The following is a 14616-nucleotide window of genomic DNA, read 5'->3' as shown; positions in this document are numbered from 1 at the left end:
TTGCCTTAGTGTTAACATATTTCATATCTGACTTACAGTCCTGTCAGGAGGTGTCCTGCCTGGAACCTACAAACTGAAGCAGTTTCACTTTCACTGGGGATCCTGTGATGACCATGGATCTGAGCACACCGTCGACGGAGTCAAGTATGCAGCCGAGGTATTGCCCTCTGCTTTTTACATAGGGTGTATCTAATTCTTAGTGGAATATGCAGTTGCTGGGCCTCTCATAAGCTGCTTTGGGGTTGCTGATAGCGCATTCTTGTAGTTTGACAATTTGAGGTACCATTTTAAAGGTTATTTTACTAGCCCCCTCCTTGATAAAGCCGCGCTAGCGTTTTTAGCGCCGGCCATGGCAGTAGCAGCTCGGACACTCAGGAATCTTATGAGTGTCGGCAGAGCTGTTACCACCGCAGCCAGCGCTAAAAACGCTAGTGTGGCTTTGTAAAGGATGGGGGTAGATGACAGATAAGCAAAAGATGAATTTAGTAAGATCAGTGTCAAAATTTTGCTATTAAGCCAAGTCTATGGAGAGGTGACGGGACAAAAGCGCACGAGACAAACGCACGCCGACAAATGAGTGCTGGCAATTCAGCGCAAGACTTCAGCATGCCGCAGGAAAACCTTTTTTTAAAGGGCTCCGACGGGGGGGGGGTGTGTGTGGGGGATTCCCCCCCGCACTCTATTTAATAGGATCGCGCTGCTTCACGCTGCTATGTTGGGGGTGTGTGGGGGGTTGTAACCCCCCATTATACTGAAAATTTAACGTTTTCCCTATTTTTTAGGGAAAAAATTAGGTATAATGTTTCCAGTATAAAGTGAGGTTACAACCCCTCAACCCCCCTCCCCCAACGTCAGCGCGATCCCTATTAAGTAAACACCCCCCTCAGAGCCCTTTAAAAGAAGGTTTTCCTGGGTTGCGCTGAAGTCTTGCACTGAATTGTCTGCGCTCGTTTGTCGGCACATGTTTGTCTCGCGCACTTAAGACTATGAACCCTATGGAGATTATTTTTGAAGCTCTATTCTTATGTTGAATGACAATTTAGGAGGTGCTAAGGCAGTGTCTCAAACTTTTATAGCTCCGGCATACTAAACTAAACAAATGTTTTTCATGATACACTTCTTCCTCCCTATTCGCGGGGGTTAGGGGTAGAGCCGGCCCACGAATAGGATAAATTTGCAAATAACTTTTGAGCCGGCTCTGACCCATCCCCGGACCTTACCTGGTGGTCTAGCGGTGGCGCGGGGCAGGAGCAATCTTCCTACACTCCTTCCCCATGCAGAGCCGTGCTGTGAGTTCCCGTGGTCTCACGAGATTACAACAAGAACTCCCTGTTGTAGTCTCATGAGACCACAGGAACTCACAGCATGGCTCTGCATGGGGCAGGAGTGTAGGAAGATCGCTCCTGCCCCACATCACCGCTAGATCACCAGGTAAGGTCCGTCCTCCTGGGGCAGCTGCTCGCCTCCTCCACCTCCAATCGCCTCACTCCTCCTCTGATCGCCTCTTTCCTCACCCCAATCCAAGTCCCGGGCCATTTTTTTCAATGCGGGCTGCCAATGATCGAGTCTCAGGGGGAGGACCTGGGGAAAAAAAATCATAAATAATCAAAACCACGAACATCAAAACCTCAAATAGGGAGGGGGAAGTGTACATTATAATTGAAATGATAAAATTGCAAAACCAACAAAAAATTAAATTTGAGAGCTGTATATTTAAAGTTCTTTAAGCTATGTATGGGTAATTGTAACAATGGTGAATCTAAGGGGTCCTTTTACTAAGGCGTGCTAGCCGTTTTAGCATGCACTAAACGCTAATGCGTCCATTATATCCTATGGACACATTAGCGTTTAGCGTGTGCTAATATTTAGCACGTGCTAAAACGGCTAGCGTGCCTTAGTAAAAGGACCCCTAAAGTAGATAAAATAGAATTGCTAATCAATACGATGGATGTGCTTGTTTTTGAAAATGCGGCTCGACAGTGGGCAAGCAAACTTGCATTTCATCATTCACCATATGTAGTCGTTCCCTTTTTTCGATTTCATTTCTGTCAGAGCCAAAACTCCAAGCTCACAAAGATAAGAAGATCCAAACAGTTACAAAGCCTTGATTGTATTGTTGCTCAAGTTAGTATAACTACTGCATTAAAAAAATAAAATTACCGTATTTTCTCGCATATAACGCGCTCGTTATACGTGGTTTTTACGTACCGCGCATACCCTTGCACGTTATACGCGTGAGCGCGATGCACAAAATTTTTTTTACATAGTTCCCCCCGACGTCCAATTCACCCCCCCCCCGAAGGACCACTCACACCCCACCCCGAAGGACCGCTCGCACGCACCTGCACCCCCACCCCGAAGGACCGCTCGCACCCCCACAGCCTCCTGACCCCCCCCATCATGTAGAAGCTCCTACCGGTGTCCTGCTGCTTCCTCTTGGCGGTCCCGACACCCGACACGATCGGGGCAGGAGGGAGCTCAAGCCCTCTTGCCCCAGCCAACCGCGGCACCCCCAACACGATCGGGGCAAGAGGGAGCTCAAGCCCTCTTGCCCCCCCCCCAACTCCCCGACACGATTGGGGCAAAAGGGAGCCCAAGCCCTCTTGCCCCTCCGACTCCCCAACTCCCCGACAATATCGGGCCAGGAGGGAGCCCAAACCCTCCTGGCCACGGCGACCCCCTGCCCCCACCTCGCACTACATTATGGACAGGAGGGATCCCAGGCCCTCCTGCCCTCGACGCAAACCCCCCGCCCCCAACGACCGCCCCCCCCAAGAATCTCCGACCGCCCCCCCAGCCGACCCGCGACCCCCCTGGCCAACCCCCACGATACCCCCACCTCCCTTCCCCGTACCTTTGTGTAGTTGGCCGGACAGACGGGAGTCAAACTCGCCTGTCCGGCAGGCAGCCAACGACAGAATGAGGCCAGATTGGCCCATCCGTCCCAAAGCTCCGCCTACTGGTGGGGCCTAAGGTGCCTGGGCCAATCAGAATAGGCCCGGGAGCCTTAGGTCCCACCTGGGGGCGGGGCCTGAGGCACATGGGCCCAACCCGACCATGTGCCCAAGGCCCCGCCCCCAGGAGGGACCTAAGGCTCCCGGGCCTATTCTGACTGGCCCAGGCGCCTTAGGCCCCACCAGTAGGCGGAGCTTCCCTCCTGGCCCGAACAACTAGCGGGGGGGGTCGCCAGGGCCAGGAGGACTTGGGCTCCCTCCTGGCTCGATATTGTCGGGGAGTTGGGGAGTCGGCGGGGCAAGAGGGCTTGGGCTCCCTTTTGCCCCGATCATGTCGGGGAGTCGGGGGGGGGCAAGAGGGCTTGAGCTCCCTCTTGCCCCGATCGTGTCGGGTGTGCCGCGGTTGGCTGGGACAAAAGGGCTTGAGCTCCCTCTTGCCCCGATCATGTCGGGGGTGCCGCGGTTGGCTGGGGCAAGAGGGCTTGAGCTCCCTCTTGCCCCGATCGTGTCGGGGGTGCCGCGGTTGGCTGGGGCAAGAGGGCTTAAGCTCCCTCTTGCCCCGATCGTGTCGGGGAGTCGGGACCGCCAAGAGGAAGCAGCAGGACACCGGTAGGAGCTTCTACATGATGGAGGGGGGGTCGGGAGGCTGTGGGGGTGCGAGCGGTCTTTCAGGGTGGGGGTGCAGATGGGAGTGCATGCAAGCGGTCCTTCGGGGTGGGGGTGCGGGTACGTGCGAGCGGTCCTTCGGGGTGGGGGTGCGAGCAGTCCTGCGGGGGGGGGGGGGAATCGGATGTCGGGGGTTGGCATCAGGCTTTCAGGGTGGGGACAGGACTTCAAGGGGGAGAGGAGAGTCGGGGCGGGCGAAAGGAGAGTTGGGGTGGCCAGAGGAGAGTCAGGGCGGGCGAAAGGAGAGTCGGGCGGCGACGGGAGAGTCGGGCAACATGCGCGGTATACGGGTGTGCACGGTATATAAAAATTTCTGTACATAAATTAGTGTTTTTCGCGTGCTATACCCGTGTGCGCGTTTTACACGGGTGCGCGTTATCTACTTGAATGCCATTAGTTTTCAAGGACCAATCATGTCAAAGAATGATGCTTGTCTGGGTGGTTGTATCCTTACGAATGCAGACACTCATGACACTGACAGACTCTTGCGTACGTGGTATACATGTCATCTATTCTAGTGTATACTTACGAATAGAATTTTTTAAAAATAGAGTAAAATTCTGGAATCTCTTGTGACACACCCGGAAACTCTTTGGGGCACACCACTGTGCCATGGCATACAGTTTGAGAGACACTGTGCTAAGACCTCCTACGCTATGAACAGGTAGCGTGACGTTGATGCACGCATGCTAGCTGAATAGCACATCCACACTCATTGTCCAACCCTGACACGCCCCTTCCAAAACAAATTTATGAAATAATTACCTCGCTTAATCTGCGCAGACGGCAAAAGTAATGTAGAAGGCTTTAGTGCAGGGGTGTCCAACTTTTTTTTTTTTTTTTAATAATTCTTTATTCATTTTCACAAATTACATTAAGTGTTAATATTTTCATTCACAGTAACAATAAATAGATCACTTATAAACAATCATTGGAATATTACATAGATTCTTATCCCTATCCCTCGCCCATTCCCCCCAACCATATACTCCATTATTGTATGATATATGTAATAATAAAATACCCCCCTCCCTACCTCATAAACTGATAAACATAAGGGAAATACTTTTACTTAATCCTGACAATATTTTGTTAATGGTTTCCATACATCCTGAAATTTCTTAAAATATCCCTTTTGGAACGCAGTAAATCTTTCCATTTTATAGATATGGCATAAAGAATTCCACCAAAAGTTATAATTTAATCTTCTCCAGTCTTTCCAATTATATGTGATTTGTTGAATGGCAACCCCTGTCATTATTAGTAATAATTTATTGTTATTCGCAGAAATCTGACTTTTTGCTCTCATTTCCATACCAAATATCACAGTATCATAAGATAATGCCACTGGGTTTTCTAATAAATTATTAATTTGGTCCCAAATTGATTTCCAAAAATTCATAATATATGGGCAATGAAACAATAAATGATCTAAAGTTCCTGCTTCTAAATGACAATGCCAGCATCTATTAGACAAAGAACTATCTAATTTTTGCAACCTAACAGGGAATGAAACAATAAATGATCTAAAGTTCCTGCTTCTAAATGACAATGCCAGCATCTATTAGACAAAGAACTATCTAATTTTTGCAACCTAACAGGGGTCCATAACGCTCTATGCAACAGAAAAAACCAAGTTTGTCTCATAGATGCTGACACCGTACATTTCATCCTCCAAGACCAAATTTGTGGCCATTGAGATGCAGTAATTTCATGCTTAATCTCAATGCTCCAAATATCTCTTAAACCAGTTTTTAATTTCTTCTTAGTAAATCCATTTAATAATTTATACCACTGGGCAGCCTGGTGACCCAAGAAGTCTGTCTGAAAACAAAGAAACTCCATACTATAATGATTATTAAGGTTTTTCCAATCAGGGAACCCCGCCTGAATGGCATGCTTCAGTTGCATCCATCTAAAATTTTATGATTTATTAAGTCCAAATTTATGTTGCAACTGTGAAAATTCAAGCATAGCACCATTAGAAATAACATCATCCAACATATGTATTCCTGCTATCAAGATGTCCAACTTTTTGACTTCCCTGGGCCGCATTGGCTGAAAAAAATGTTTCTGGGACTGTACAAACGCTGCAGCAAGACAGAGGAGGGAGCCGGCAAAACAGTAAACACCCGGGGGCAGCAGAGGAAAACACTGCATTGCCCTCGACCGGGGCCGCTCAAAATACTTCACTGGGCCACCTGCGGCCCTTGGGCTACAGGTTGGACACCCCTGCTTTAGTGTGTCCCACATTAGAACATTTTTGCTTAGTTAGGCACATGTTAGCCCCCTAACTCTGCTTAGTGAAAGGGCCACTGTGTTTGTGCCTGAAGCAGTGGAGGTTTAAGTGACTTACCCATGATCACAAGGAGCAGCCATGAGATTTGAATTGACCTTCACTGGTTAACAGCTTGGAGCTCTAACCACTAGGCTGTTCCATCGCTCCGTGCCAGATATTTTGTGCAATCTGAGTAGGGTAACTATATGGCTCCAGAAAAAGGAGGACGAATTGAGACATCTGGGTTTTACTTCCATTGAAAGCAATGGAAGTAAAATCCAGGTTTCTCAATCGGTCCTCCTTTTTCTGGAACTATATGGTAACCCTAGTTTTGAGTTATTTTGAGATGTCATTTCCATCATTGATTATGTTGTTCTTTTGACAGGGAAACAGTTATCCTGTATTGTATTTATCATTTATGCTCAGTTTGCCCATTGCAGTAACCATAAGAACATAAAAGTTGACATACTGGGACAGACCAAAGGTCCTTCAAGCGCAGTACTCTGTTTTCAGCAGTGGCAAACCCAGCTCACAATTACCTGACAAGATCCCAAAGAGTAAAACAGATTTTATGCTTATCCTAGGATTAAGCAGTGGATTTCCCCAAGTCCATCTTAATAATGGCTTATTGATTTGTTTTAGAAAATTATCCAATCCTTTTTTAAACCCTACTAAGATAACTGCTTTCATCACATTCTCTGGCAATGAATTTCAGAGTTAGAGTGAAGAAATATTTTCTCTGGTTTGTTTTAAATCTACAATTTAGAAGCTTCAGCGCATGCCTCCTAATCCTAGTATTTTTGGAAAGAGTAAACAAGCAATTCATATCTACCCATTCCACTCCACTCAGTATTTTATAGACCTGTATCATATCACCCCTGAGCTGTCCCTTCTCTAAGCCCGAAGAGCCCTAGCCCACTTTAGCCTTTCCTCATAAGGAAGAAGTCCTATCTCTTTTATAATTTCCATTGTTCTTCTCTGTATCTTTTCTAATTCTGTAATATGTTTTGAGATGCAGTGACTATCTCCTCTGCTCCTAGATTTAGGCTCCCACAGTTACACTAAGGCTGATTTAAGTGCTTTAAGGCTGCTTTAAGTGCAAGACACACAGATGCCAGATTACATTTGTGAAATGAGATTTGTGCACCTAGATGCTGTTGTAGAGTAGGCTTTTAACAAGGTGCTTACTTATGAAACTGCACATTTAATTTAGGCCTGCAACAAACACATTGAAAACTAAACTACTTAATTATAGGTATAGCAGTAGAATAGCAATAATATATGTAATAGTAACCATCAGTAAACACATTCCACAATTTTCAGCACCATTGCCTTCCCAGATAGCACCAGTGAATATACAGATTTGATTTGATTTTTTAAGATGCCATGACTGCATTTAAAAAGAAAAAGCGCTCTACTGTCTGATTATTAGCTCAACAGTGATCTGAACACTGACCGAGCTGAGACTGATGATATTTAAAAAGAAAAAATTGGACAGAAATTAAGAACTGAAGGCCTGATATTCAGCTGGCAGAAATGTACAGTATAGTTACCATCAGTGAACACTTTCTACAATTTTCAGCACCATTGCCTTTCCGGATAGCACCAGTGAATAAACAGATCTTCTTTTTTTTTTTTTTTAAGATGCCGTGACTGCGTTTAAAACTGTCTGATTATTTGCTCAATAGTGATCTGAACACTGACTGAGCTCAGGTTAATGCAACTTTAAAAAAAAAAAAAAAATGGACAGAAATTAAGAACGGGGGGCCTGATATTCAGCTGCAGAAATAAACCCAGAAATAAATATAGCTAGTTAACTGTGATATTCGGCACTTAACCAACTATGAAGAACCACATAAAATCAAACGGAGTTTTATGTGGTTCTGTTTATGAGGCTGTCTTAGCCAGTGACATGATAATAGTTGCCACTTAACCCTCCAAGTGCTGACTCTAGACCCAGAATATCACAAAAATAGCCATTTTCAGCTTGAGCATTAAGTGGGCAATTTCAGTGGGACTATCCAATTTAAGTGTCACTGAAAATGCCCCTATTGAAGCCTAAGTTGAAAGAAATTCTTCTGTTTTTTGTTCTGATGAATATGTTTGTATAGGCTTTTATGATAAAAAAAAAAAAAAAAGATAAATGAAATGGGTTAGTAGGTGATGTGCACGGATTGCATACCTTCAGTCTTTTCTTTTGGTTGCAGCTTCACTTGGTACACTGGAATACAAAGTATGGCAGTTTTGATGATGCTGCAAAGAAATGCGATGGACTGGCCGTTGTTGGGGTTTTCCTGAAGGTTAGTGAAAGCTTACATCCTCCTATGCTTTTTTCATTGGTTTTATTTTCTCACGGCCCGCAATCTCAAGGTGAGGTGATATGAAGTGCTGTGTTCAGTTCTGGGACAGATTTGTGGCATGTCTTTATAAGAATAGTAACAAAATACCACTCTATCGGACCATACACATCAGTATTGCAAAAAAAAATTTTCTCTACATACAGGCATCCTATACGGCCTCAGAAATGGAGCCTACGCATAGCAACACAGTCATAAACCGGAAAAATCTGCGTAGTTCAGATGCTCCTGCTCCAATCATTGGCCTTTAGATCAAATTTTTAAGGTATTCTCTTTTTATAATTGCTAATGCTTAATTCAATGAACCCCACACCATTCAGTGCTGAAAAAATACTTCCAAGTATAATAATACTATTTCACGTGCTCTGTATCAAATGCTGTGTGCAGTGTCCAGATTTGAAAAACTCGACCAAAAACTTATCTTATTAGTTGAGTATTCTTCACTGTCGAAGTCTTAACAGTAAAATTTCAAAACATGTCCGTTCACCAACGCGGCCAGCGTTTCGCGGGAATAGCATACATCCGCTGCGTCAGGGCCACCGGAACATTCACACACACATCCTAACTGAAAAAAATACAAACATTAACACATTCTCATTCAAAAACTCAAAAAATTAGTTTAAAAGTTTAAATAATCCAACACTCACATTAGTGTACTCAGTCAAAGCTTTTCAAACAGTGCTAAAATGGCGACAACAGCTTTTTATAGGCTGATGACGTCGCAACGTACTGACATCACCCAAACGTGGCAAATGCACGTTCCACCTCAGAAAGACTGTCTATTAATAAAAATGCTGCCATTCAAATGCCCTATTAAGGCCTATTAAGATTTCGCTATCTTGCTCAAAAAGAACAGCGCTGGATTAATAGATTAGATACACTGTGGCCCAAGGGCCTTAATAGGGCATTTGAATGGCAGCATTTTTATTATTATTATTGAAATTTTACTGTTAAGACTTCGACAGTGAAGAATACTCAACTAATAAGATAAGTTTTTGGTCGAGTTTTTCAAATCTGGACACTGCACACAGCATTTGATACAGAGCACGTGAAATAGTATTATTATACTTGGAAGTATTTTTTCAGCACTGAATGGTGTGGGGTTCATTGAATTAAGCATTAGCAATTATAAAAAGAGAATACCTTAAAAATTTGATCTAAAGGCCAATGATTGGAGCAGGAGCATCTGAACTACGCAGATTTTTCCGGTTTATGACTGTGTTGCTATGTGTAGGCTCCATTTCTGAGGCCGTATAGGATGCCTGTATGTAGAGAAAAAAATGTTTTGCAATACTGATGTGTATGGTCCGATAGAGTGGTATTTTGTTACTATTTCTGTATTTATATAATATACCACAGGGTTGTATTACTTTATGTCTTTATAAGAGTCATTTTACAGATGGCAACTTCCATTTGTGTATCATTTGAAATATTCTTTGTCTTCAGAGTGCAAAGAGGTGGGTGTCAACCTCCTTTTCCTTTTAACAGGTAGGACAAGCCAGTCCACAGCTTCAGAAAATTATTGATGCCCTGGACTCTATCCAAACAAAGGTAATACCAAAATAAGTAAGATAGAGACAAAGCAAATTCATATATTTAGCTAGATTTTATTTAGTGAATTGCATTGCACTTGTTTCCTATATATGTAATATAGAGTAAAACCTTGGTTTGCGAGCATAATTTGTTCCAGAAGCATGCTTGTAATCCAAAGCACTCGTATATTGAAGCAAATTTCCCCATAGGAAATAATGGAAACTCAGACAATTTGTTCCACAACCCAAAACTTTATACGTACTTGTATTGCAAGACCTCGCTCATTTAGAACAGTCACTACAGTCCTGCAGCGTCAGTTAAAGAAGAACCATAGGCTCAGTTGTGATGATGTGACGTGTGTATACTGTAGGTACTTGTATTTCAAGACCTTGCTTGTTTATCAAGTTAAAATTTAATCAAATGTTTTGCTTGTCTTGCAAAACACTTGCAAACCAAATTACTTGCAATCCAAGGTTTTACTGTATATATATCTATATATATATAATCGGAGGAATGTATGTGTGTATGTGTGTGTGTATGTGTGTATGTGCCGCGATCACGCAAAAACGGCTTGACCGATTTGAACGAAACTTGGTATGCAGATCCCTCACTACCTGGGATGATATGTTCTGGGGGTCTCGCGGCCCACCTGCACACGTGGGCGGAGCTACAAACAGAACATCAGATTTCACCCATTCATGTCAATGGAAAAAATGTAAAAAGCTGCCAACGTAAAAACGGCTTGCCCGATTTGAACGAAACTTGGTATGCTGATCCCTCACTACCTGGGGTGATATGTTCTGTGGGTCTCGCGGCCCACCTGCACACGTGGGCGGAGCTACAAACAGAAAATCTGATTTCACCCATTCAAGTCAATGGAAAAAATGTAAAAAGCTGTGGGACCTATTTGAACGAAACTTGGTATGCAGATCCCTCACTACCTGGGGTGATATGTTCTGGGGGTCTCGCGGCCCACCTGCACACGTGGGCGGAGCTACAAACAGAAAATCAGATTTCACCCATTCACGTCAATGGAAAAAATGTAAAAAGCTGTGGGACCGATTTGAACGAAACTTGGTATGCAGATCCCTCACTACCTGGGGTGATATGTTCTGGGGGTCTCGCGGCCCACCTGCACACGTGGGCGGAGCTACAAACAGAAAATCAGATTTCACCCATTCAAGTCAATGGAAAAAATTTACAAAGCTGTGGGACCGATTTGAACGAAACTTGGTATACAGATCCCTCACTACCTGGGATGATATGTTCTGGGGGTCTCGCGGCCCACCTGCACACATGGGCGGAGCTACAAACAGAAAATCAGATTTCACCCATTCAAGTCAATATGAAAAATGTAAAAAGCTGTGGGACCGATTTGAACGAAACTTGATATGCAGATCCCTCACTACCTGGGGTGATATGTTCTGGGGGTCTCGCGGCCCACCTGCACACGTGGGCGGAGCTACAAACATAAAATCATATTTCACCCATTCATGTCAATGGAAAAAATGTAAAAAGCTGTGGGATCTCCAGTTATTTTACTTAGCAACCTTGACCCACCAAAACTTTGCAATGGCACAAGGCTTTGTGTAAAGAGGTTACTGTCCAATGTAATTGAAGCGACTATCTTAACCGGAAAGGGACAAGGTGAAACCGTATTTATCCCGCAATACCACTTATTCCAACAGATCTTCCTTTTCAGTTTAAGAGATTGCAAATTCCAGTGAGACTTGCATTCTCTATCACAATCAACAAATCACAAGGACAGACTATTACATACTGTGGAGTGGATTTAAGATCCCCCTGTTTTTCCCATGGACAACTCTGTTGCTTGCTCAAGGTTGGGTTCACCCAAGAATGTATATGTTCTTGCTCCTGGAGGTGAAACTAAAAATGTTGTTTATAATCAAGTTTTGTGTTAGTAATATTTCACATTATTATTTGAATATTGTACTTTTTATAAAGCTGTAAAAAAATAATTTATTTCACCACTATAAAGTATCTTTTTTTGAATCCATTTACAGTGTTATTGCTATAATTAAATACCCGTGCAACGCCGGGGCATCAGCTAGTATATAATATAAATCTCTCTCTATCTCTCTTATCTGAGCTAGGCTGTATTTTTCTGTGTAGTTTTTGAAGCAGACATTTTCTCTGAAGTCATTGACATGACTATGATATAAAGTATCTCTCAATGAACTCTCTTTAAAACAGGGCTTTTGCCTTGGCCAATAGGCATTAGGTGAAAGGGCAAAAAAAGACCAGTTGGGTCATTCAGTCTGCCCAGTTAATCCTATGTTCACACTGTCTAACAATATGCCCCAGTTGCCAGCCATAGAGCATGTCCACTTGGAAGATAGCTCTCCTTATCCAAGACAGGTTTTTGTCATTTTGTCACTACTCTCTCATCCTTGGTACAGAAGCATACAGAATCTCTCTAGTTCACACCTGTCAGCTCTATTTTTGCATGTCTAACCATGTGCAGGGCAATTCTGTAATCTTTCTCCAACATCCAAGACTCACTCCATTTGATTTAGGTCAATTCTTATCCATAAAATTTTATATGACTCTATAGATGTGTAAATATATGTCTTTATATAAGAAAAAAGGCCTCAGAAACATCCCCTCCGCCCTTGATAATAAATATATATCTGATGGGAATTGCTGTGTAATGTACTCCTCACTGGCCTTAATTCATCTCTTCTTTTTATATGTATACTATTTATTATTTTTTATAATTTTTATAACTCTTTTGAAATATATTAAATATTTATATTTTTGATACCTAAGATGAATGGTTAAAAGATTTCAAAAGAGTTTTAAGAATTATAAAAATAATAAATAGTATACATATAAAAAGAAGAGATGAATTAAGGCCAGTGAGGAGTACATTTCCCGTCAGATGTATATTTACAAATCTATAGAGTCATATAAAATTTTATGAATAAGAATTGAGCTAAATCAAATGGAGTGAGACTCGGATGTTGGATGAAGAATTCATGTATGTGTTATCATCTGGGTAATTAAATCTATCCACTTGAAAAACTTGTGAGATCATCCATAGGGAGAACGGGCAATTTTGTAAGGCATGTGTTCTGTTACATGCCAATGACATGAGTATTTCATTAGAGTAGTGGCATATATGAACATATATGTACACGTATGCATGCATATATGCAAAATGTCTGCCTAAATGCTTCAAAGTACATATTTTAACAGATAGTGTGGGTTAAATCTGGGCAGGAATCACATTTGTAGGTGTAGCTTATAGAAATCCATAAGCTATGCATGTATCACTGGAGTACATATTTAATAGCAGCTCTTTAGGAGGTATAATTGTTCATGCCTAATAAAGGTGCATATTTTGATGGTTATGCCTTGCCAGCAATGGCGTAAGGGTGGGGGGGGCATGTGCTGGCTCTCCTGCTGACGTCACTTCTGGGCGAGGCACATAGGAAGTGACATCGGCGGGAAAGCCAACGGGGTCGCAAGGAGCACCGTGGTTGACCGCCGCGAGCAACAACTTTAACTAGAGGTATGGGGGAAGAGAAGGAGGCGTACGCAGCAGGGGGGATCAGGAAAGGAGCGGAAGTGGTGAAAACAATGGTGGGGGAGGGTGACACCACCCCAGGTGCCTCTCATTCTCGCTACGCCACTGCTTACCAGATAATTCCTATCTGTCCCAAGCTCCACCCCCCTGAGCAGCCCAGCCCTGGGTAGTGCTGAGGTATTCTGACTGGATATTTAGGCCCTCTTATACTAAGATGCGCTAACCGATTAGCGCAGCTAAACGCTAACGCGTACATGTTAGTATATGGATGCATTAGCGTTTAGCGCGCGCTAATTCAATTAGCGCACCTTAGTAAAAGAGGGGGGTTAGTGGGGTTATCTGAAAATCCAAATATGCACCCGTTCAGCGGAACTTCTCTGGGTAAGAATACCTCCTGTCTAGACAAGTCCTGCTGAATATCAGCCCCCTATATAAATAAATAAATAAATAGCTTCCATTGCTAGTGCAGTACTGTTGTCTGAACATCTACTCATGTTGGTCACTGTAGCCTTTCCAGACCGTAACCCCAAGAACAATTTATTGCCAACCAACCTTATGTCTGGGAGGTTGTAGCTAATATCACCCCCAGATATCCCACTAGGACAGGGATCTCAAAGTCCCTCCTTGAGGGTCGCAATCCAGTCGGGTTTTCAGGATTTCCCCAATGAATATGCAGTGAAAGTAGTGCATGCACATAGATCTCATGCATATTCATTGGGGAAATCCTGAAAACCCGACTGGATTGCGACCCTCAAGGAGGTACTTTGAGACCTCTGCACTAGGATGTGCTTCCAAGCCAGGACTGCAGTTTTATACTATAGTTCTTTAGAATCTTTCAAGCAAATGTGTACTACAACGCTTTGTTTGCAATCATATTAAAATACAATTAAATAGAATGCAGTATTAATATTAATATGAAGTCATTTTCCTCTAACCTGTTATACCCGCAAAATGTTTGGTTTTAGCATGGCTTTAGCCTGTAATCTCTTTGTAGGAATTTTTTTCTCAAGCAACACGTGGCTTTAGGTTTGCAGAGACGGTCAGGTGGTGAGGCTGCAATAGCTGTTTGAGGATTTCTACTGTATGATGTTTACTGGAAGTATGCTTATTTTATTGCTTTTTTTATTGTCTGTGGTTGTTTTGCGGGTGATTAAGCACCTCCCAAACTGAACAGATTCCTTGACTGTTTGCAGGAAGAGGTAATTTCCATTGGATTTGGAATGCTCAATCTTTTTAAAAAGTTGGCTCCTGTGACAGAGTATGTCGTATATTGGTTTT

At 43.2% G+C, this 14616-nt stretch overlaps 1 protein-coding gene across 1 annotated transcript in view; it reads left to right on the top strand.

Moving 5' to 3' along the window:
• LOC117355308 (carbonic anhydrase 2-like) overlaps window positions 1–14616 on the top strand; it is a 59358-nt gene that overhangs the window by 28898 nt on the left and 15844 nt on the right. Inside the window, exons 4-6 of the mRNA XM_033933655.1 lie at window positions 39–157; window positions 8106–8198; window positions 9744–9806. Coding sequence (XP_033789546.1) covers window positions 39–157; window positions 8106–8198; window positions 9744–9806 — 275 coding nt within the window. The remainder of the gene's footprint in view (window positions 1–38; window positions 158–8105; window positions 8199–9743; window positions 9807–14616) is intronic.

This window comes from Geotrypetes seraphini, chromosome 2 (genome assembly GCF_902459505.1).
Source record: "Geotrypetes seraphini chromosome 2, aGeoSer1.1, whole genome shotgun sequence".
NCBI classification, from domain to species: Eukaryota; Metazoa; Chordata; class Amphibia; order Gymnophiona; family Dermophiidae; genus Geotrypetes; species Geotrypetes seraphini.
The sequence above is the reverse complement of the archived record's forward strand: the minus strand, read 5'-3'. Positions and strand labels throughout refer to the sequence as shown.